Below are 25,609 nucleotides of genomic sequence, written 5' to 3' on the forward strand. Positions count from 1 at the left end.
AAGTAAGCCCTGGAGCTATTCTCAGCTTAAAGCTTGGAGAAACAAAGTGACATTTACATTGCTAAACGAGTGTAGAGAAGTTTCTGGCTCATTTTTTACAAGGAAAAATATGTTCCTAAGCAGTATTTCTCATTTTTGTTATCTATTTTGTTGCTGCCAAGCTTTAATAAAACTTGAATTCCAAATAATACTGAATTTAGGAAGAGGAAGGGCTTAACAGCTGGGTACATTCATTCTTTTATTGGAACTGTGTTACTCAGAATGTCTTACTAGTATTCATATATATTTGTGTATATTCGATAAAGAATTATCTTCCCATTTGCAATGGTGCACACTAAACAATTATGTACTAAATGGTGATTTCTACTCAGCAGTTTTTTCCTTTTTTTTTTTTTTAGAATCTTAGAAAACATGATAATAACACAGGGTTTCGTTATGTCAGGTAATATAAATCAAACATAAATACATCTTTTGCTTTCAAAAGTAGGAAGTTGCATAGGCAAAATGCAACTTCTTTATGGATTATGGGGTGGAATTGGCATGTGTTTTTTAAATTATTTGGTTTTAAGAGAGCTGAAATCAGTTAAAATTATAAACATTTAAACAAGAAATTGTTTGCTGTTGAACAATCTAAAATTGTTCACATTTTCAGAACACTGAACCAATGTTCTGTTATATTAGTTTTTTCTGTATTGGCTATGAATGTTTCCATCACATTCTGCTGCTCATCCACCCATGTAAAAATTTTACTTTTGTTCACTTTATGGCAGCATTTGAATATTACCAAGTGGAAAGTGAATTTAAATCATCTGTAAGAAATACCAAAGACAGGGAGAATCAAACTAAAATGTTACCCTCTCAGAAAGTGCAGGAACTTCTACATAATAATTTAGGCAAGTAAGGATGTTTTGGCATATTAGCAGTTTTAGCATTCTTTTCCTGTAAGCAGAACTTACTCAAGAAAGCATAGTTTTTATTAAACTTGAATTTCAGTAAATGGATGTCACAATGGCTCGGATTAAAAAGAATTAGGAGATTTAGTCCTAGTTATAATTGCAAATATATTTCTGGTCTTTAATACAAAAAGTGAAAACAACTTTCAGAATTTGTCATGCAAGTTCTGAATTGTTAAACTAATTATTTTCTGTTTTACTTAGGAACTTAGAAAGATTGAACTGTTAAGAACAAATGTAAGATAGAGCTGAAATAGGCAGAGATTTTTATGTATCTAGACAGATGCTGTTCACTGCAAAGATTGGGCCATTTTATTGTTGCCACAGCTCTGATGGATTCACCTTATAAAACTGGAAGTCATTTGCAGATCCATATAGTCAGAGTCAGCTCATTTTAATTTTTTATAAGCATTGGGATATAGAGAACTCCTGAATTAAGTGTAGTGCAGAGGAGCTCTCAACATCCTGCCTATGATCTGGCATCTTTCCACCACCCCGTTATCAGGTTCGTTTGTTTGATCAGGACATTTCATGCTGTCTTCTAGTTTCCAGCTTTACAGTGTATATTCATGTGCCTAAGATGACCATATGTGCAAATCTCACACCAGGATTCTTGCTGACTTCTCATATTGTCAGTGCAGCTGCAATAGAGGATGCAACTATGTCAAATACACTCTGCTTTACATGAGGGATTGAACCATGACTTGTGATATTTTCTTAATTGCATAGGTGGTTGTTAAAATCTTCTTTGAGCTCTGTAGTGCAGGTAGGTTCTGCTCCTGATAGGCACAAGCCCAGAGCATTGAAGCTGAATTTGCACCATTTGTGCCACTGCATCCTGTCCATCTGCAGTCATAAATAGTGGAATGGACTGACTTACTATTTGCTTCATTTTGCTTTCACATTAAAATTGAGCCTCTGTAGTGTCTTTCTATCTTTTCACACTTTGTCATCGTTAATATTAACATCCAGCATTGTAAATTCTGTGCTAATAGTGTTGGTCTTTTTCCATTTTCAGCAAAAAAAAAGGGAGACAAATTTTTCATTCGAGGTTATAGGCTTTAGCCCTTCTGCTGTGTGTTTCTAGCTGTTTGGCAGAAATAAAACCTGTGAAGAACAGTTCTAAAATAATTCTTTGTGTGAATTGTCAGTACTTCTAAAGAGAAGACATTCCAGGTACTACTTCTGCTCAAGACTCTCATTCCTTGATAATGACACATATATGTCTCATTTCTTTAAGTACACTCCAAAGTTAGAGTACCATACGTAAACTTTTTCTTCAAAGTGCTGTGTGCAAGTCATTGCATGTGTTGAAAGGTAGAACCAGTTTCTATTTCAGTCCTCTGGTCTGTTGTTCTCCAGAAATATGTCAGTGACTTGATGTTCTGTGCCAGCAATCTGTACAGAAGGCTCCGTTTGTTTATCTCCATTTTAACTGGTGAATTCCAATGATATTGAAGAGTTATCAGTGTAAAGAAGATTCCGAGTAGTTGTATGTCAAGTGACAAAGTAGCAGAGATGGATCTCGATGGCTTTTAAAAATCTGTACTGTATATGTCTACATCTGAAAATCATCTAGTGATTTGCAGTCAGTTAAAAAACAAAAAAGGTACTATCATAGTGTGATTTACCAAATCCTCATCTAAAATCAGCAAACTAATTGTAACTTATAAATTTGTCACCAACAGGTATATAGAGGAGTCAGACAAGCTACTTTCTCTCAGATTAAATATTATTACTGGAGATATCTAAAGGTTGATATTAGGAAGTCCAACCAAATATCAGGGTCACATGTTCCAAAGCTGGACTGCAACCTAAGTTCTCACAAAGATCCCTCACAAAGATCAGCTGTTAAATGATACTACTTTATTTTTAACACACCTTTATTTTCACAGAAAGTCGCAGTAGGAATCTAAGAGAGATCATCTAGTCAAACCCACCTGCTAAAGCAGGTTCACTCAGAGCAGATCCCACAGGAATGTGTCCAGGCGGGTTTTGAATGTCTCCAGAGAAGGAGACTCCACAACCTCTCTGGGCAGCCTGTTCCAGTGCTCTGTCACCCTCAAAGTAAAGAAGTTTTTCCTCATATCCAGATGGAACCTCCTGTGCTTCAGTCTGTGTCTGTTGCCCTTCATCCTGTTGTTGGGCACCACTGAAAGGAGTCTGGTCCTATCCTCTTGACATCCACCATTGAGATATTTATAAACGTTGATAAGATCCTCTCTCAGCCTTCTCTTCTCCAAGCTGAACAGACCCAGCTCTCTCAGTTTCTCCTCATAAGAAAGATGTTCTAGGCCCCTAATCATCTTCATAGCCCACTGCTGGACACCCTCCAGTAATGCCTTGTCCTTCTTAAACTGGGGAGCCCAGAACTGGACACAGTACTCTAGATGTGGCCTCACCAGCGCAGAGCAGAGGGGGAGGAGAACCTCCCTCAGCCTGCTGGTCACATTTTTCCTAATGCATCCCAGGATACCATTGGCCTTCTTGGCCACAAGGGCACTTTGTTGACTCATGATCAACCTGTTGTCAGCCAGAACTCTCACATCCTTCTCTGCAAAGCACCTAACCTGTACTGTTGCCTGGGGTTATTCCTGCCCAGGTATAGGACCCTACACTTGCCCTTGTTGAACTTCATCAGGTTCTTCTCTGCCCAGTCCTCCAGCCTGTCCAGGCCTCACCTCCTGTTGTGTCAGCCCTTCCTCCCAGTTTGGTATCAACAGCAAACTTGCTGAGGGTGCACTCAGTCTCTTCATCCAGGTCACTGATGAACAGGTTGAACAGGACTGGACTCAGTACTGACCCCTGGGGAACCTCACTGACTAGAGGCCTCCAACCAGTCTCTGCACTGTTGATCACAACCGTCTGAGCTCTGCCATCCATCCAGTTCATGATCCATCTCACCGTACATTCATCGAGCCCACACTTCCTGAGCTTGCCTGGGAGGAGGGTAAGAAAACACACAGACTTCATAACAGAAAATATCCTTAGTATTTTATCTACCATCACCTTATATGCCCATCAAGCTTGACCCTACTGAACACTGTGAGACAGACAACGGTGAAGATTGTTCCTTCTGAACCACCCTGCCCTACTCTTTTCTAGATTGAGATCACTTTCTCTTAAGAGAGAGTTATAGGAAGTATATTCTTTTTTTTCTGAATTTTCTCAAGAACGTTTGTATATTGAACACAAACTTTTAATTCTCAAGAGACTGAGAAAACGTTTCTGAAATGTGCTCTTTACAAAACACTACTACATGAATATAGCATTCTTAAATGCTGGTTTAGGTTTCTCAAATCAGTATTCTTTAACATACCCATAACCTCATTTTGTGAACTCTGCTTTTCCCTGTGCTGACTTGTTGTTTGATGACTACAATAGCTGCCTAAATGGGAGGATGTGCATGTGAAGACAGATTGCATTGACTTAGCACCAACATGTCTTTCATCCCAGTACGGCTGTCTTCCCTCACTTGTATGTTCTACCGTAGCTATTGTTTTTATTGTTGTTGTTATTTTAGAAGTGAATACAGCCAGAATAGTCACCAGGCTGCTGAACTCAAACCTGCTATTTGACTCCCATGTTGAGAAGAGTCCAGTCTCTGGACTCAAGGTGTAATGTCCTAAGTCCCTCATGAAGCAATTTTTTGTCCAAGTCCCCTTTATGCAAAGGGGGATGTAGAGTCAGCTTTTCTTGAACCTAAAGACAGTGCTGTAATCTCTCAAGTTTCTCCAGACTGGATACATATTTTTATTTTCAGTTATAATTTAACCACATTTGGACCATATGGTAGCTAAAGTGAGGAATAAATGCTTTCCAAAGGAGGTCCTGAACATACGCGCTTTACTCTTAACAGTACAGAAGACTGTACAGATTGGAGGTGGGGACATACATCTAAAATCGTCATCTTAGTGCCTGACTCAAAAATTCTGAGACAACTTAAGTTTCAATCAGCATCTTTGAGGTAGGAAAACCTCTGGTTTTATCTCACCTTCAGCTGATTTCTCTGGTTTTGTCAGTGAAATTGGTTTTCTTGTGTAAAGATCGTAATATTTAGCGCCTTTTCTGTGTTTCCATTCTTTTACTGGGAATGTATGCACTTTTCTTCTCTGGGAACACTTGTCATCAAAATTCAGTGATTCTGCCAGAACCTGATACATTTCCTAGGACAGAGATTTCTTGTTCAGCTTCCACAATACAAGTTCTGTGCTTCAAAATGGAGTTCTAATCCAAGGTGAAGTTGCAATCATAAATTCTGTATGGAAAGCTAAAAGTAGAATACCGTTTGTCAAGGTAAAGCTTCAGTTAACTGTACGTGCTATTGTTAGGGTCACTTTGTCTTTAGAGGATATTTATCTGAGTGCAGTAACCCTGGGCTTCACTGTGTGAGGAACAAGCCAGATGGACTTAACACCCATTGGCTGCTTCTGTGATTATTTTAGTGATATGAAAAAAACATTACATTTACCACCAGAATGAATTCTCTTCAGTCCAGAAAGGCAGGTGTCTCTTCCTACTGAGAATTTCCAACTGTTCAGTTTGATCTATGTAAAGTTTCTTTTTAAGATCATCATATGGAGATTATCTGAAGGTGCACGACATCCCTGCCATAAGAACATAAGAACTGACATTTATGTAATTGATTCCTGTAAGCCAGTTGCTTTTTCTTGAGACTTATTTTGCATCTGCTTCCAGAGCATAATATATAAATATATATCATTTTAACTGCTTATATAAATTACGTATTTATTATAATTATATACACACATATGTGATGTTATGTGCCTTTGAAACCTCTTGAGTGCACAGAGAGGATTTTTCTTGCTTTGATTATAACTACATGACAGAGAGAGTAAAGAGAAAAGTCATCATACTTGTTGTGAATCCACTGAAAAGAAACAGAACAACTTTCTTCATAAAGTATCTATTGTGCTTATTGTAGGCTATTTTTTGTATACTTCATCAATTATTTACTTGATAAAACACCGTTCCCTTTTATGCCTCAGTCATTTCCCATATCAGGCAATTATTTTTCGTTTTGTAGTGATTATCTAAGTTTTTATTTCAGTATAATATTTAATATTTTACTATTTTGGAATTTTTGTAGCACAGAATTAAGAAAATGTAAGATGCTTTTCTGGTACATGTATTTTTGAGCATGTATCCAGGACAACAAAAACAATGTTACTAGAGATCCCTTTGTAGTGTCTATAACTCAAACTACATTTATATTTCATATTGCTATTTGCCTTATTTTTGCATTTGCTCATTTCTATCTTCTAGTTGCGTTGCTAGTTGAAGGAATCAAATTTTATCCTTCTAAGAAGGATCTTCAGTCTCCATTTTTCTATGAACTATTTCAATTATCCATATTAAACAGGTAAAAGCAACTTTAAATAAAATATAACTTATTTTTACTTGCTTCAAGCTCAAAGATAGTCATAAGAATCTTCTTCTGAAATATGGGTAATATGAGCAGATAGCATCCAACTCTTTTGCCTTTTTTTACTTCACCTTCTAAAATGATTAAGACTTCTTTGGTTTGATTCCTTTAACACTGTTTTAAAACTTGATTATTTTAATATGATATACAGTTTTTGCAGACTATAAGAGTTCCACAACAACAGCACTGAAAGCATTCAACCTAATAAATTAACAAGGTAGAATTAGGGAAAAATCGCCGAACAGAAAACACTTTAATTAATTAACATCATGGAAAAGATTGGCACCTCTCCCTTCTCAGTACTTAAATATCTCCCTGTTTGTGTATTGGCACACAAAATTGCTTTTGCTATTTTTAACTAAGGTTGTTGGACATCACAGTACCAAAAGTAAATGGAAATAAGGAATTAAGTTCTTCTGATACTATTTACTGTGCGATACATGTTACCTCACCTCCTGCTACCTCACTCGCATTGTTCTCAGTCCATTCATCATTTTGAATTCTGACTAATTTCTGGTCATGTATGCAAAGGTTTCAATGAGTCTTTTATAGTTCAAGTAATCTTCATTAAATGTGAATTAATGTCCATAAGTAAGTGCAATACAGGATGTTAGATTGTTCTAATGTATGAACCTGTGTATGCTTAGGAAAGCTTACACGATCTGTGGTGTGAATGCCTGTTCTAAAAATGCAGTTCTTATTAGCACAGCAATTCAGTACTTCAGATATGTGTGCGAGGGGATTGCACATTGGCTGTTCAGGATGAAAGTTGGTTTAGGTGAAGTAGAGGTCTGAGAAAAGTAAATTATAAGGAGGGTGAGGTGAGAAATGGATTCAGCTTATGACCACTAGATTTTGATACCTAAATGGAGGTGGCTGCAGTGAGGTAAGCATCTAACTTCGCTTTATAGTCAGTAGCAGCCGAATCAATATGGGCAGCTTTGTTCCAGCACCATTCAGCCAACACACTTCTGGATGAGTTGAATGACTTTCCAATGTACACTGCCTGTAATGGAAAATTAGATTCCTAGCTCATGTGTAGATACTTAAGTTTAGACACATAAATGCAGGTGTTATAAGCTTGAATTAAATCCTAGGTAATGTGTCACACAGCTCATTACCTTGTTTTTTGGCCTTTGTGCTGGTAGGCAGAGCAGGCTAGCATCCTTAACAAAAATTCACCAGGTTTCTGTAGACGGACTTTCAAAACATTTAATAATACAGTATAGCCCTCATACTTGTTTATATGGGTGAGACTCATTATACATAAACAGTGTTTTTGTGCCAGCTGCATACTTTAATTTTTTCCTTGTTTCATCTTAACCCACCTGTTCTTGCTAACTGTGTTGTTTTCCGTGTATCTGCACTGCCACGTCCCCACAGAGTGTTGTGTAAGCGAGGAGCGGGTGCTTGTGTGCCCAAAGTTTGGGACCAAAGCTGCAAAACCAGCACAGAAAGGAGCTGGGTGAATCCCCTCAGAGGTGTTAGTACTCATAGTCCTCCCAAGAAGGATTGCTGTGTGGCTTTCCAAAGCCAAAGCCCTCAGACCTGGAAGCCTCTACAGAGTGACGTGGCTTGCATAGCACGACTGGCTTATATGTCCAGGAGCCAGCGTGGCCAGGACCAAATACCTCCATGGAGAAACTGGGACATGCAGAGCTTTACCAAAACTGTTTCTACAATGCACTGAGTAACTGAAGTGAATACTCTGAGTAAACAGTTTGCACAGCTCTGCCTGGACACAGGACTCTGGATGTGACACAGTAGAAGTGTATAGAAATTTTAATAATTCATTTCACACCTTCCTTTCCTTAGCTTATCCTGAAACTAATACATGTCCTTCTGCACAAAAGATTCTTCCCGTGTATTTTGAACCCCATACCTACATTCCCTTTTTTTCTCAAGGTCCTATTCACACTGGCACAAGTTCATGTATTTCTTCAAGCACAAGCTCCAGAGCTGCTTTTTCCTTCCCAGCTTTCTAGACCAACTTGCCACTTTTTAGGATTGCGAAGTATTATTGACTCATGGTAGCATGCTAACAGTAGCAAGCAGTACTAATAACTCTTTGTTTAGAATTTAAAAGAAAAGCAAAGAATTAAAATCGTGTTCAGGAGCAGAGGAAACTAAAGAGATGGGTAAAAGTATTGCAGTTCAAGACAGAAGTTTTCAGTATTTCCTTAGTTGAAAACAGCACATCTTTTGCAAATGTGCTGGGCTAGTTTTCTTTTCTTGTTTAGCAGTACACATACCAATGATTTGATGGCATTCAGTGTTTCCTGTGCTATTTTGCCAAGTTTGTTAAGGTCTTTCTCACTAAATGTGGAAGGATCTTAGAACAAATATTAAGGCAACTTTGCTAAATTCTCGTGATAAATTTGGCTGTGATGCCGAAGTAATTTATTCATTGTGGGCTCATTTGTCATCCCCACTCCCTGACATTCCTTCCCGTAGCTTCACATTGGAGAATTCTCCTGTCACAGGGGAAGCTCGTGTGAGAGCTGCCGCTCCAGAGCCTGTTCCAAGTCTGGAAACAGACAGGGCTGTCAAGTACGGGACGGATTCTGCAGAGCAGAGAAGACCTTAGGCTGCCCAGTGGGTCTTGACACAAGAGAATTTGACCCGACACATACAGGTTTCAGCTCTGTTTCTGAATAAATCTGCGTGACAGTTTTGGGGTTTTGCCTTGTTCAAATGTGTAGCTATTTGGTTCACAGAAAAACGCAGCTTAAGTAGAGGAACAGCCCTTGTGGAAAACATCGCTTAGGTACACTTTAATCTCCTGTGATGGCGTATTTACTTGCTGTATACTTGCTGGAGTTATTTTCATCAAGAAATTCTGTCTATGTGTCGCTTTGGCAACATCTTTGCAGAGTTTACAACTTTGAAAAACATGTTGGCACCAGCTATGCAGTCCTTTCAAACAGCTGCTCCGCAGTCATGCTGTTTCAACATGCCACCACACATGGCTGAATTATGCAAATAGTTAATATTAAATGACTGAGATACAAGAACAATTTGTACACTCGATAAAGCTGGTCTGTGGTGTGTAACATCCATTCATATAACCGAGTTAGTCAGGGACAGTTTAAAGGCAACAACATGATTGTTTTGACTTTAAATTTCGTATTAAAGGCAGCAGTGGACAGAGAGAATGTGTATGGCAGGAATGTTTTAGAAGGCTGACGGGTTTTTTGAACTCGGTACTAATAATGCAATGAAAATAGAACGTGCATCAATGTAATTTTCTGGCAAGTATTAAGAAATAGGTAAGATACGACAAATGTTTGTCATTCAGCTATAAATATGAGTTACCCTGTTCTGGTTGAGAGATAAGATAGAATGTTATATATATAGAATGCTAATACATTAACAGTATTGTTTATTGAAGATGGCAACATTTGTAAAAAGCAAGCAAACAAGAATATTAATAGTTTAAAAATGTAAGATTGTCTTAAAACTTACTTTCAAAGGCTTTTTTACTGACAATGCCATTCTAGTGCTGCAATAGTGAATGCTCTAAATAATAATAATGCAATAAATAGTACTACTAAATAATACTTTAAATTCTGTAACTTATAGTGATTACACCCATTTTATGTGCGGGGAGAGAATGTTTGGCACATGGTGATGCAAGATGAGAACAGAAGATGTCCAGTTAAAGTCACAAAATATTATGTTCTTTCTCACTTCACTGTAATTTTGAGTAATCGGTGTTGTTCAGCTAAGTAGTAAGAAAAGGTTTCTTTTTAATTAATCCAAACTTTTTACAAAGCAAATTATTAGAATATCCAAAAAAAGTTTGCATTTCTTTATGTTTTTGTTTTTCTTTTCCCATGTTTGAACTTTCCTTTTCTTTTCCACTTTGATCCCATTTTTGCTGTAGGTCCTCATAAGTTTTTTCATTGTTTTTTTTTTCTGATATATATATAAAGACATACATATTTCTAGTAATGTATTTGTAAGACTTCTGTGCAAGACCTAGCGCTCAACAGTACAATTTGTCGTGATCATTGAAATTAGATCTGTAAACTCCCTCAGCCTGACAAAATAAATTGAAAAGAATTCTTTTAAATTAAATGGCAGCTTAAGTTAAAAGAGATAGTGGGTTCCTTATTACACAGTAAATGTTCTCTTTTACAGCCTTTAAGCAATACAAAATTTGAGTTGTATAAATCCTATGTGCCTTTCTTACTTTTACTAGTGTTCAATTAGTATTCTAATTAATTATGGCAAGTATATATTCATGCTTGCTAGATTTACTGATCCACTTACACGTGTAGTTTGAACATAAATCTATTATTAACAAATAAATATTTAATAGGTTCAAATGTAATTTTACTGAATAACTTAGCATTGTTCTTTTGTGGTTTTATAGGAACTAGCCACAATGAAACAGATTCTAATTAGTCTACATGGTAAACGCTATGAACAAAATTTACCTCAGTCTCATATTGAGGTAAAAAGCGCAACAGCAAAAAACAGATCAAACCCTTCAGTAAAACTGCTGCTGGAACCTGAGGAAGAAAATGTATTTACTCCTAAGCCAACATTATTTGTAAGTACCATGCTAAGACTAAGTGCCATAAGCTTTTTTTGATAATTCTCACTTTTTAAAAAGAAAAATGTGGGTTCATACTTCAAGGGAATGTATGATTAATTTAGCTGAATACTTGCAGCTCTCTATGGGAATGGCCAATCTTGAGAAGACAAGTTACAGTTTATGATGTTACTTAGCTATTTGGTAGTTTCTGCATCTTAAATTCCCAGCAAACTAGATTTTCTTTTAAATGACATTATGCTATTGCAATATTAACAGTGGTGAGCAATATTTTAATAGCTGAAGGAATCCACAGACTCTGTGTACCATTTTAAATCTACCGTGATCATGTGTGGGTTGAGTGTGTGCATATATATATTTAGGAGCAGGAGTGAGGAAAGAGGTGTATTTATGTATATTATATTCATGTATACATGTATATTAATGTGTGTACATCTAAACAGATATTAAAAAAAGCATGCCCAGTATTGATATCACTTCTGTTACTAAGGATGCCTGATATTATAAAACCCTCTTTTATTCCTTTAGAAACTAAATGCTTGGATTTAAACATTTCAAGTGGCCTGCTTCAGATTTAGTGCCTCTATTGTTTGAAAGCTTCATTAAAATGGTTTAGAAGTTTCTGACTATGACTATGTCTGAAATGATAAATTTAAGAGAGCAAAGTTGCAATGCTGAGTCACAAAATAAATCATGACTTCTTGAGGCTACTATTCCCTAGAATAGAGTGCTTGTAGCCACACTATTTTTTTTTTCCCGATGAAGACTTTAAAATTCAGTGTCTTAAACAATATGAAGTTTGTATTGCAGGACATCAGATGCTCTTTTTATAATACAAAACATAGGAAATGGTCGCAACTCTTGGATGTGATGTGAGGGCTTTTGGAGATTTTAGGGGTTCAAAATTTGCTTGGATAGTGTTATGAGACTAAACACGGGCATACTCAGGGTTATCTCACCCATAGTCTTTTCTCATACTGTCCAAACTTAGTCTGTGACAGAGCTATTCAGTGATCCAAACCAGAGCAAATATGTGAGCTAACAATTAGGTTGTGTAGACGATCCAGGGTTTCAGTGTTTAATCTGGCCTGTCTTTCTTGCGGATACAGAAATGGTGTAGGAATCTAGAAAAAAAATGCTTTTACATTTAGAAATTGTGACCAATTTATCTTTGAGAAGTTCTAATCTTTTCAAACTTTGGAGCAGGGGATCGAAAATAGGCAGATGGCAGACTTTCTGCTTATATGGGGAAAGAAGTTAGTAGTCCTGTGAAAATCCTGCCAGTTTAGCTCAATTTCTAGAATCTTAAAAGCTTGAACAAATAGAGCAGATTTGTTTTTGTAGCTGAAATCTTTACATGAGAAAAAGATGGAGATTGTGATGAGAACCCCCACCATAAGGCCAGCTGAATAAAGTCAAATTTTAAATTGAATGGTTATTTTGTCTTGGAGGAAAGAATGAATAGAGAGCAGACAGAAAACAGAACTAGAAACGGACAAGGTTAGGGACGACAGACAAAAGATACAGTGCCCACTAATGCAAGAGGTTATACCCAACCCTGAAGCAGAATAGTCCTTACCTTGTTCCACCTCCACTTCTTTAGTTTTATTTCTCCATACAAGCAGCCATTGAATTTGCCACAAAAATGTTATGAAATCCTGACTGTGTAGCAGTAGCCCATAGGACTATGAAGGCAAGGCTAAGCTCCTCACAGAGAATTATTTGTGATTCAAATACTCTCTACGCTGTCAGAAAACTGCGGAATTATTTTATTTTTAATGATATATATTTTTAAGAACTGTATTTCTGTATAAAGTGTTGGTCAATATGGCACACCTAAGATCTCTTTTCTAAGTTCCATCTCGTTCTCAAATAGAAAAGGCAGATGATGCTATTTCAAATGAAATCTATTTACAGCACAGCTGATGCATGTTTTCATTGTGATAGATATGTTAAAACAAATCATTTACTTCTTACTGTAGAATCTGCTTTTTATAACCTAGAAATAGGGAGGTTTTAATACAGATATGTAGTAATAATAACCTTAAATTGTTTTTAATTTATTTACATTTAAGCAAATAATGCAATTATCACTGTGAACTATTTAGGAAGGAAAGAGACTTAGTGTAGATTGCGTGTTTTTCTTCTGACTTTCACTGTCTCACAATTAAAACGTTATTTATTTTACAGACAAATAAAGAGGCACCCGTATGGTACAAGAAACTACAGAAGAAAACTTCACCGTAGCATTTCTCCAAAATTATTCAAAATAATCCTTTGGGGAGCTTTTCTTTGAAGAAAGTTATTTTCACCATAATGATGCCCTTTTTATCGTAAAAGCAAACAACTGTTTTATTTTTAATTGGTCTTTTATATCTATCAAACGGTCTTATGCTTCATAAAATAATTTTTAGACCTGTCATGTGAATAAAATGTGTGGAAATAATGCATGCAACGATTTTACTAGCATATATTTGAATTTTAAAATATAAATAAACACCAGCATATTGTACACATTTATAATCTGGGCAGTTAAAGGGCGTGTTATTCAGAGTGTTCAAATTCATGCATGTTTCAGCTTTTTATATTGTTTTTCTTGGATCCTGTGTTTCATGCCACATTCCTTGCAACTTTTCTGGCTCATGGAAATTTCAAACATATACATCAGTTGACATTAGACTATGTCCTACTTTCTATGAAGGAATTTCACGTCAGGTGGAAAAAAAAGTTCATTTCTTATCAGCCTTGATTTGTATAGTTTGTTGTTTCATGTCACTTATTCTACCAAACAGGCATTACAAGTATTCTAAAGAAGCAATAAAATACATCTTAATTATCAGCACAGATACTTAATGGGCTATATACACTTGCTCTTGCGTAGTTACATCAGTGTAATAATGAAAATCAAACCATGATGTGTGAATACTGTAGCATGTAATGGTGAAATGGGTAACGTGCCATATTTCATTTTATGAAAATAAGCCACGTCTTCCAAGAACACAGCCCGTTTATTTATTCCACTCCACCGTCTACTTAGAATATAGAAAAGCTCTCCAATATTTTAAAGCACTTTTCACTGCATATGGTACATTTCTATATGTCACATAAATAAATACAATATTGTTTAAGTAACTGTGTACTGAAAATACTGCTCAGATTTCATTTAAGACAAAGCTCTTTTTTCTTACCTCATTTTTCCGTGATAATAACTCTTCAACTGATTTGCTGTTCCTACCTGGACATGAACAGTATTTTTTTACTATATAATATTGAACTATTTCAGGCTTATGATTTGTAGATTCACTTTTATTTATTTTCCAAACAGCATTTTGAAGCACAGCAGTACTTTCTCTGTTCCAGGTAAGCTTCAGTTTCTTTATTTCTTTATTTTTATTTTCTTCTTAATTCTGAGAGAATGAGGTTATAAGGCTAGCAATTGCATGTCACAGGATTAAAATTATCATTGTGTGAGGAAGGCCAAGTGCATAGACAGAGTTAATATCTTTTATTAGACTAACTGGTGTTCACGGGGGAAAAAATACAGAAACCTTTGGGCTCAGAAATCTATCTGTACAGACATTCCTGAATAAACTTTGGTTTCCTGAAGTCTATGGTTTTATCTAACTTGACTTTTTATGTGAATAGAGTCATTAACATGTTTTTCATGGGAAACAGCTCCTATATGCAAATACTAATTTTGTAATTTGTGATAGACATTTTATATGATTCACAGTCCCTAGTTTAACTTCCCTGACTGTCCTGTTTATCTTTTATCACCCAATAATTAGTACACTGTATTATCTAGAAGGACTGTGAACTATTTTAGGCAAGATACTAGTTGGAATCTCAATGATTCACAATTTGTTCTCCTCTAGTATCCTTGTAGACAAATTGGTGAGATGCGGACTATAAGGTGGGTGGAAAATTGGCTGACACACCAAGCTCGAGGAAATGTGATCAGCAATGTGACGTCCAACTGGCAACCAGCGAACAGTAACGTACCTCGACAAGTTCACAGGCAACACTAAATTTGGGGGAGTAGGCTGTACACTGGAGGGCAGGGTCTTGGAGGGACCTCAACTGGCTGGAAATTGGGTCAACAAGAGCCTCATGAAGTTAAACAAAAGCAACTGTAGCCCCACATCTAGAAGGAAGTGACCCCATATGCCAGTACTGGCTGGAAAGCAGTTTGGCAGAAACAGACCTCAAGATCTAGTGGATGACAAATGGAACGTGATTCAGCAATACGCCACCCATCCTGGCTGGTATCAACAACAGGATGGCCGGCAGATGGAGGGAAGAGAAGCTTGTCTTTTATTTGGTGCATGGGAGACCACATCTGGAGCGTTGCATCCATTTCGGGCCGGTTCAAGACAGACATTGACATATTGACGTGAGTCCTGCAGAGATTCCCCAAGATGACCAGGGGCTGGAGCACCTGATGTAGGAGGAGAGGCAGAAAGAACTGAACTTGTTAAGAACAGAGGGGTTAGGAGGGAACTTGTTGCAGTCTCCAGCTACCTAATGTGATGGTACAAAGACAACCTCCTCTCTGAGGTGCACAGAAATAAAGTAGGAGGCACTGGACACAGGACAGACCACTAGAAAATACAGCTATTATGAAAAATGGTATTACTGTGAGGGTGGTAAAATATTGGAAGAGGTTGTCCAGAGAGGTGGTAGAATCTTCATCCCTTTAGATATTCAGAACTTAACTGGACCAAGTCCTGAGCAGCCTGGTATAATTGGACCTGACTTTGAGATGGACTAGACGAGTGATTTTCAGAATCCCTGTCCAACCTAAATTACTCTATGGCAATATTGCTAAATATACTAATGTAAGATAGTGATATTCATTTATTTCTTAGCATCCAAAAGACACAAAGTGTTTAATTCTTCTGTGGAAATACAACACACAAGAACATTCTGATGCTTCCAGAATGAATTGTACATTGTAAACTTCTGTGTCCTCCAGGCAGCGTGATTTTCTAGGAAAGCTGACAGAAAATCAGGCTGATTTGTGGTGAAATTTTATTGATATTTAAACAGTTCTTCACGTGACAAAGAGATGTATTCCGGCAAAAGGTTTTTTTTAAAAAATTACTAACAAGGTCCATCTTTAAATTTGCAAAAGTAAAAGTAATTTGTGGACATATACTGATAATGCTGTTGGTAAATTCTTGTAATTCACGCAGTCCATGTGTAGATCTACTCAGTATGTATTTTTTTTTCCAGTTGAAGACTTTGTATTTTTCCTGTGTCTCCTCACTAGACTCTAAGGCTGTATTAATTATCTAGGAGGACACCTTCTAAGCTCTTCATGTAAGAGCTAAAATGTCACTTAAATAATTACTCAAATGCGAAATGCCTTACAGCAAAAATTAATGAACCTTTTTGCTCTCTAAGTAATGAAAAGGTTCAGTTGCATTACCTGTACATCATCTTTACTGATGTTATTTCCCACAAACGTAGTTGTCAAATAAATTATGCCAAAATTCTTCTTCATGAGATGGTCTTTGCAGTTTCCCACTGTAGTAGGCCTTGTGTCAGTGATGCATGAGTCAAAAATAATGAAGTAGAGAGAAATTTCTAAGGGGAGTCATGCGTGTAAGCAACTTGTGACTTAAATGCCCAACCCACATAATCATCCTCAGTTCCTCTTTTTCAAACAAAAGGGAGCAAAGAGAGAAAAATCGCTATGCACTGTTATGTTTCTTGGTACATTAGATTGGTGTTACTTAAGTGATAAGTTTCATAAGTATATGAGCTGAAAAGGAAAGAAGGAAAGACAATTGGTTTACAATTGGTTGTTAGGGTTTTTTTTCTAACAGTATTAATTGCTTTCTCACCTTTCTGTCTCTTGCTAGAAGCAACAAAGCTATAAAGTATCAAACTTTGTTTGAGGAAAAAATTGAAAACGTGAATTTTTTTTTTTAATAAGGACTTAAACTTTTAAGGCTTGTTGCTGAATTCTGTGGTCACACTTTGCTGGCATCATGGTTTCTGAATATTTCCTTGGCAAAGAATATTTCCTACGCAAAGAAATGGTATCTCATTGGCATTTGTAGTCTTCTTCCCCTTCAAGACTTCTTTTAAAAAACAGTGGTGAAACCTTACAAAAGAGGAACAACTTTAAATCCAAATATTAGTTGTCTGAATATTTGTCAGTATCCCTGGGATACAATTTGCTGCCTCTTACACTTTAGCTGTTATTTTCTGTTTCATTTATCCTTGTGTATGATATCTAGTTCCCGCAAAAGAAAGGAACACCAACTCTGCTAAACCTCTGACATCTGCAAGATGGTTCAATCAAATTCTTTTGCTCCTGGTGTGTATTCATCAACTTCTGTGTCTTTGGAAGACATGACTCAGAGAGCATGACTTCCTAGAAAAAAAGACTTTTTAAAGAAATCTTTATGTTATTGTGTACGTGCCTCAATCAGTTGTCGATCTGTTGTATGTTTATTTGCAAACAGAATTATGCACAGCAGTTTGAGTCTGTAACTGCCTGTCATCTTTCGGGGTTGCTCCCATTAGGGAGATCCACTGAGGAAAGAATTTATCTCCCTGTTAACATTACATTTAATAGAACACGTGCCAGATTTACTGAGCCAAAGGAATGCAACCGTGTTATTTTCTTATACCAAAGAATATGGAGAATCTGCATTCATTCTCGACCTTTGCGAATGAAACAAGTATCTCCAGAAGATCAAGTTTTGCTTAGTGTCTTTGGGCAATATTATCCCCTTCTTAAATTCCTGGGATTGATTGGGAACTCTTGACCTTTAAAACGCATACTTCTGTCGCTTAATGAAGGCAGTTCCAGTGCGGGTATGTCAGACCGAAGCTGGGCAGCCACCAGCAGCAGGACAAGGTGCGAACTCTTGGGGGGCGGCATCGCAGGCGGGAATGGGCAGCACTTGGGAATTATGGAGTGGCGAGTGTTGCAGGAACTTTTAGCAGCAGAAGAAGCAGGTACAGCTCACAGATGTGAGACCCTCGGCAGCTCTTTAAGCCCTCTGCTGACAGCACAGGAACCACCAACTTTGTTCCACAGGGTTAATTTTGAAGAGTTCGCTGGGTTTCTTTCTTCGTAAGTTTTCCATAGCAATAAATACCAGCTTACACTTTAAAGGATGAAGGGTATAAAAAGCCCCAAAGTTTCATCCCCATGAAAGCAGAAAATGACAGAAGTATTAGATGAGAAAAAAAAGTTACGATTGATCGTGGAAACAGCTTTTACTCAGAAACTTACATGTTTTCATAGACTATGTGCCCTTTTTGAAGACACTACAGAAATAACCGCTGTAAGAGAGAATGCCGCTTTGATTGAAGCAATAGAATCAACTTTGTTTGACCACGAATAATTGAAGTCTTTGTGTTAATGCTTCTTTTAAGGAGTAGTGGATCAGTAAATGTAAGTTAATTGCAGGAAAAGTCTCATGGATGGAATTTATGACTGCATTTCAATGAAAGTCTTTTCATTTTTCCTTTTGGTTAAATAGAAGCAGCATTACTTATATTATTCAGTGTTGTAGCTGAAATTGTTAGCAATTCCCAGCACTAGATTTTATCATATTTTAGAGATAAGTATTGCAGCATGCAAGACTTTCTCTTTTGCTTTCTTATTCAGCTCTTTAGAAGAATTTGTTTATTTGTGTATTATTAAAAGGTGCAGCCTGTCAGAGAAGTGCTTGACTTCTACGATGGAGTTGTCATCTAGAATTTATATGTGGATTTTAAAACAGGATCGTTACCTAAGTGCTCTGGCCCTTTTCTATGAAGAGCTGGACATATTCCCACCAAGTTCTGTCTGAGACCTTGAGAGAGGGTCATTTCTGTGCCCAAACCCCTCCACTGGTGTAGCACCACACACACAGGAGACCTGTCACTCTGCGTTTCACTGGCCTCTGGTTTCCAAGCACAGAGCTCCCACTGCCCGTGGAGCCCTGTAAAGAGATTCACGGGTTGTCATCTGAAGCTGCGTGTAAGGTGTTCACACAAAAATCCAATATCACTCACCTCCTCTGTGATACGAGTGTAAGCGTAAAAAAAATACAATATTTTGGTGCAGGCTGTTCACTTGCCACCTTTTCCTTCTCAGGAGTTAAATTGTTTTAGCATAAAAATAAAATTCCAGTGAGTTTTCATTCCTGGACATTGGGAAGGAAATATCCTCAGTCCTTTTTTTCAGATACTTCATCACAGATGATCTGTGTTCAGGTCCCAGGTACTGACCAGAGCTCTCCTAAGAGATCATTAGGCACCACTTCTTACACATTAATCTTTATTTTATTAACTTACTACTCAAATACTAAGTCCCCCAAATCCACTCAGTATTTATGAGTACAGGAGTACGTGCCTGGAAGTAACAACGAGCAGTAAAGGGACTAACACATCAATGACTTGAGTCTTACTGAATTAGCACATTCCTCGTCATTTTGTGTCATTTCTTTCATTATTGCAGTAATTAACTTTACAGAATTGCATTTGTTCCATTCAGCAGGGAGCGGAGAACAATAACAGTGTTTACCAGCAGCAGGAGGGCACTTACCTTTCTTTCTCAACCCCGCGAAACCTCCGCGGGCTAATCTGGGTGCACAGCTGGGGTGTCCTGCACAGCGGGACGGTGCGAAACCTGCCCTGGGGAAACCTCAGCGAGCGGACGAGAGCTCGTGTCGACCAAAACCCAACACACGGTCCTACGAAATATAGCGGGTTTTCGTTCTGACATGCTGTTTCTAATCCGTACAGGCTGAAACGTTTGTGAAATAGTTTTACACCATGGTAGTAATTCTGAGATAGCTGCATGACTTAAAGACAAGCACAGAGTATTTTCAATCCATTAAACTCTGTGAAACTGCAAAGAAATAAACGGTACATAAAGTTCTTACATTTCCAGCTGCAGTAACATCAAGAACTTTGATAATTTACTATTATTCTTCTGCATTTATAAACTGAAATACTATATATAAATACACATTTTAAACATAAATATAAGTTAAATTATTTGGGTTTAATCATATTTATTTTTAATACAAAGCAAAATATTTTTTTCTGTGAACATCCATGCTTAAGGTGCTTTTGATGATGAATGAAATGCCAACAAAATATCTTGAAATTAATTGTATTTAAAAAATATAAAGGCTGCTGTATACTGCATCATTTTCATGGGCTTGTCTGATCTACTCTCCTGTCTCCAAGAATCGACAGGTTCATGACAGAAAGGTGCAAACTCCCCAAGAGCCAACAGCAGACAGCACCACAGTCACTGATTTGAATGACAGCCCTAGTTTTCATTAAAATATACAATATCTTTAATATGCAAGTTTTCAGATTCACTGGATGTTTCTGGAGACAGGAATACCTGATCCACCTTCTCAGCTGTGTGTTTTGTTATTCTTTCACGTAGGAGATTTTCTGTGTTCTTTTTACTTATTGCTTCTATCTGATTTCTGAAAACATAAAGATGTAGCCGTAAGGGTCTTAAAACTCTGCGTTGGTGCCACTGAGCTATGGAGGTACCAAAAGTACAGACCGACCAGCGTTCTCAGTGACCACCTATGCTGGTCCTAGTCCCGGCAATGCCATGTCCCATTTCTACAGGGAGAGATGATGGTACCGACAGTGCTCCACTCTGTGTGAAATACCAATTGTTGGGTTTGGTAATAAGAACGAGCATCATCCTGGACATGCATTTATTGGACCAGAAACTGGGACCTGGTCTGAATGGAACTGGCAAGGCTACAGTGCTCTGTAGTCGTTATGATGCTTCCATAGGGAACTGGGTATGTTACCGTGTTCCTCAGGTGGTGAATAATATTGAATCTGATCATCTCGAGTGTTCACCAAAGTTAACTTTAGGGAAGATGATGATGGCAGCATTTCTGAAGAAAGGAGCGTCCTTCACCTTTGGAAAGAAAACAGCTAGGATGAAATTCAGAGCTTCCAGTCTGTAGCTTGAAGCACCTCCTACAGACTCCATGAAGCTCCTCAGTACTGACAGGGTACTGAATTTCATATATGCCTCTTCCCTCTTCATTTTCCGGTGTCTGCTTTAAAAATATCTGTTTTCTAGTTTTTATTTATCCCATTCCTAAGCACCTAACTTCATAAAATAATAAGCAACCTTATACAAATCTTGGAGAGTGTAGATACCACGACTACTTCAACACTCAACTTTGCAAAGGTTAGCTCTTACTTTTCAGTTTCGGGTTGCCAGCGAGAGTAGGTATAATCCAATAAAGCAAATTACGGGGCCATAGCATTTGATGGAGGGTGGCAATATAAAAATATAATACATTAATGTTTAACAAAGTATTTGTAGAGAGAGGAATTCCTTACGTTGCATAATTCAGTGTGAAGCTGCAACTTTGGCTGTTGCTGAGCTTTCTGTGAGCAGTTTTCACTCCTGCATTCAGAGGAGAGGGAAACGGGCATTTCATCACACTGTGTGATATATTTGAAAGAAACATGGACATGAGACTAGTTTAATGGTACCACAATGTCCTTGGGATAAAGAACACAGAGCTTTTTTTGTTCTTCTTAAATTAGATACCGTGAAAGCTTATTGCCACTGCTTCATAATATAAATAGCGTCACCTGGATTGGAAGTGCTGCAATGGGTCATTGCAAAAAGCTTCTGCTGATAGAACACAGTGGAACAAGCTGGTTTAACCCACTGTGATTAATAATTATCCCAGAGGTGAATTTCACTATTTTAATGTAAGATTTAAAATAAAAGGGATGGATGCAGATGCGATATCAACAAAAGAGTCTGTGCAATTGCAGCCTGCTCTACTCACAGGATCTGGTAATGAAGCAAAAGGAAAAGAGCTCACCTCCCCTTTGTCCCTCCACTTTTCCTTTCTTCTCTTTTCAGTGAAGTCGTATCTGAATACAAAACTTAAAATCTGGGAAAATGTAGTGCTGTGTGGTGAAACACTTTAAAACATGTAGAACAAGATGTGATTTTTTTTTTTCCTGGTCCTGCCAAAACATATGTTTTAATATTAGTTTGTTTCTCCAGTGCAATAAAATACAGGTTGGATTTTTTTCCACTGATTACATGCAGTTATGTAGTAACTTACAGCAATTTGTACCCAATACTGTGTGCCAAATTTGTGAATCATTTTAGGGTTTACTCTTGAACAGCACAGAAGCAAGATTTTTCTAATCACTAAAAAAACAGTTTGTATTTTGTTACTCTACAAAGTTATCAATATGCAATCTAGAGAGAAAGAAGCCTCGTTCTGTTGAAAGATTTAATCAACTTTTCCTCTCCTTTATCTTACTTATATCTTTCAAGCAGCACATGAATTAAGATGTGTTGTTTAAGTCTTGCCTCATCCAACTTGCCACATCAGTTACGCGTTCATGCGTAAGCAGCTTCCATAGCTTAACTAAGCATCTTACGAACCGGTCAGGTAAATGCATTTGAAATGGGCTATACGTTCATGAACTGCAGTTTTTCATACCATAACACAACAGACATTGACCAAGCTTTCATTAAGTCATCCAGCAGCAAGAATACTTATGGGTCAAATGTGAACGTTCTACATGTAAATATTCTTATCTGGAGCATCTCTAGTGAAACAAAACAAAACCAAACAAACAAAATATATCCTTAAGATGGAGGAAGGTTTTTTTATCTGGTCTCTTGTTCTGAAAGTAAGCATTTCTTTTTACTTGTTTATTTTCATTTCTAATATTTCAGAAAGCATTTTCAAAAATGATGAAAAGGTGAACTTTAAAAAAATTATTAGTGTATTACAAGTGGAAAATGGCTAAGCTGGTTTTAACAGATGATTGCAATTTAACTTTATCTCTTTGGAAAATAATATCTTTCATTACCTGAATAAATTAATATCCTTACAATAAGTGTAGAAAGAGCTAGATTGAATATTTTGCTGCATATTGTGTTGCTATTTTTTTACAGCATGATTTGTAAAAAATAATGTAACACTTTAAGCTGCAAGTGCCAATATGTTAACAAAGTATTTCATGTTTTTCTCACTGAAAAAAATATTTACTTCTGTTGATCAGGCTCTAAATATTTTGAGAAAGGCAGAAAATAATGAGGAAAAAAAGCAACATTGTTTTAATTAACTGTTTAACTATGTTGTATATTATTTAACATAATCTACTAAATAGATGTCTGAGAACTGAAATTAAACACATTCTATAAGACTTTGAAATCAAATGCCTTTCCAGCTCAGGGGAATAAAATAGTTTGCTAAGCTAAGGTGAGATCTGTAATATGGTCCTATGTCATTAGACAGTTCACTTTCTGTGACATTTGATTGACTCTTTTTTTAATGGACATCTTACTTATGTTACTTATTTGAGAAGAGGGACATTTCTGTGCACATGCATTTAGATACATAAATGTCAGTTCTAAAGCCCTATTGCAAATAGACACATGAGTCATCACCAATAGCCACTGTCATTTTTCCCATATCATCTTATTTCTAGACTGTTCCTGTGTTGGTAAATTGCTCATTTTCTGACCATACCTTACCTAAGTAAATGCAACTAGACAAACTGTGTGGAGGCAGATGCTTCCCTGATGGGAGGAGATCACCGTGAGGCAAATAGTAACCATGAAGGGGGTGCAGCTGTGCCTTTTTATTACAGTACACCATTAGAAATACATAAATTTCCCCATCCAGCAAGATGGATATTGTCTCCAGCTCTGCAAGCCCCCAGGAGAACAGGAGATAGGACTCCTGTGCAGCCACATTTTATCAAGGGTGATCAGGTTTCTCGTAGTGGAGGTCCAGAGTCTCTGAGGCTGGTAGCGTTTGGTTCATTCATCTTCTGTGTCGGTCAGCTAAGACCTTTGTGATGGCCTCTAAATACAGGAGATGTTCTGGTGAGTTTTTAGCTTCACTGGTGAGTCTGAATACATTCTGTGATTTCTGGAGTTTTGACTAAGATCAGGCTTTTGAAATATTCTCATCACATTCCTCTTCTGTGGTGTGATTGGGATGAAAAATCAAGTACACCTTCTGAAACTTTAATGGGAAGCAACTTTCAAACTCCTGACTCACCCTTCTCCTGCAGCCTGAGGTGGGGTTTTGTAATCTCCACTTTGCTGTTATCCTTCCTGATAAGAGACATCCAGTTATTCAGCTCACTGTTGAACAATGTTTAATGTGTCTTCAGTGGAAGTAAAACCTCACTTACTCTTGAGGCCGATGCATGGAAAGTCAGTACTTGCTATTGTCAGTTTTTGAAATTACTTGCTCATTCCTAAACTTCCTCTTTTTTTTTCCAAAATCTGTCAGTCAAGCCACTAGGATATGTTGAAGAATGTCATGGTCATCTGAGTTATTACCCTTATCATTAAGCAAGAGAGAACCCTGTCGTAATTTCAGTATCCTCTGACTGAAAATCCTCCTTTTGCTGCTGCTGCAGCTGCTCCTGATGGCAGAAGGGCTGGTTCCTTCCTGCTGGTTTGGGTTTTGGTTTTGGTTTGTCTGTTTGCGGTCTGTTTTGGGTTTTGTGGGGGCCTTGGGGTTTGTTTTTTGGGGTTTTTTTGGTGAGTTTTGTTTGTTTGGTTTTGGGTTTTGTTTTCTTTTTCTTGTTGTGTTTTTTTGGTTGTTGGGTTTTTTTTTTTTCTCTTTCCCCTCCCTTTTATTTCTTCCCCCTGACCAGGGGCATACTCTTTAGATAGACAGGAGATACTACCTAAGTCTTTGTGCTTCTTTGAGATGGGCTGTGTCCTCTGAACAGTTTGTGGAACTGTGGCACACAACAGCAAAAATGAAGCAAAAAACCCCCACATTACCAGCTTACTTAAATCAGGAATCCCTGAGCTATGGTGGGCTTGCCATGGGTGCTCTGTAAGCTGCTTCAGAGTGATTCTCAAATACTAGCAAAAGAGATCCATTGGAACAAAACCAGTGATACTCAAGCAACCTCACTTTGGGCAACTGACCTGGATTGAAATTGTGTAGGATTAATTCCAGCCATCTAGCCTCCAACCTTGACAGATCTTGATCTGATAGCTCAAAGAATCCATTCTCATAGCTCTTGCTCTGTTTAGGCATCTATATTGAACTTGTTTTAAGTGTGCAGTGAAGAAGTCCTTGTAAAGCAGCATCCATCACTCTGTGAGCTTGTGCTCATGAACTATTAGGACTCTTCAAGGGGTAACTAAGAAAAGCAAGCCTATTGGCAATAAGTTGAAACTCATTAGACAAGCTTTTTTATTTTTAATTAAAAAAAAAGCGGGGGTGGGACGACAATAGATAGGAAAGAGTGAAACCTGCATTCCTAAAACGAGCTCCTCAGTTTACTGCATGGTCAATACAGAATTAAGGCTTTCAGAGGCACGCAGGGTCTGCCTCCATCTGGAGATCTGTCCCTCCTCATCACCTATACATGCACTATTTCAGTAGACACAAGGGGGTGCAGACCCAACAGCCGAGCGTGAGAGAGTAGATTTCACCCACTCTTGAACGGTGGATGCTCAAAAAGATTGAGGATTTCAGTAAAACATCCTCACCAGTGACAGTGTAACAGCTCTGCATGAGGGTCACCCGTTTAGGCATATGAGATTTACATCCTTCTCAGCCATTTGAGGAATCATCTTGAGCTAACTAGCTATTATTAAGCCCAGAACATTTTCATGTCTTCATATAT

The 25,609-nt window shown here is 37.5% G+C and overlaps 1 protein-coding gene across 5 annotated transcripts in view; it reads left to right on the plus strand.

Moving 5' to 3' along the window:
• The window catches only part of PIBF1 (progesterone immunomodulatory binding factor 1), a 117,197-nt gene extending 103,105 nt beyond the window's left edge, over positions 1 to 14,092 (plus strand). For 3 of the 5 annotated variants that reach the window (XM_065055453.1, XM_065055443.1, XM_065055462.1), the window contains 2 exons: positions 10,778 to 10,957; positions 13,151 to 14,092. In XM_065055453.1, coding sequence (XP_064911525.1) covers positions 10,778 to 10,957; positions 13,151 to 13,207 — 237 coding nt within the window. In that variant the 3' untranslated portion in view covers positions 13,208 to 14,092. Of the gene's footprint in view, positions 1 to 6,239; positions 6,267 to 10,777; positions 10,958 to 13,150 lie in introns of those variants that run through there. The other 2 variants (XR_010471048.1, XM_065055470.1) reach the window with 2 other exon arrangements.
• The last annotated feature ends 11,517 nt before the right edge of the window (positions 14,093 to 25,609 follow it).

The sequence above is a fragment of the Columba livia genome, chromosome 1, assembly GCF_036013475.1.
Source record: "Columba livia isolate bColLiv1 breed racing homer chromosome 1, bColLiv1.pat.W.v2, whole genome shotgun sequence".
Taxonomy (NCBI): Eukaryota; Metazoa; Chordata; class Aves; order Columbiformes; family Columbidae; genus Columba; species Columba livia.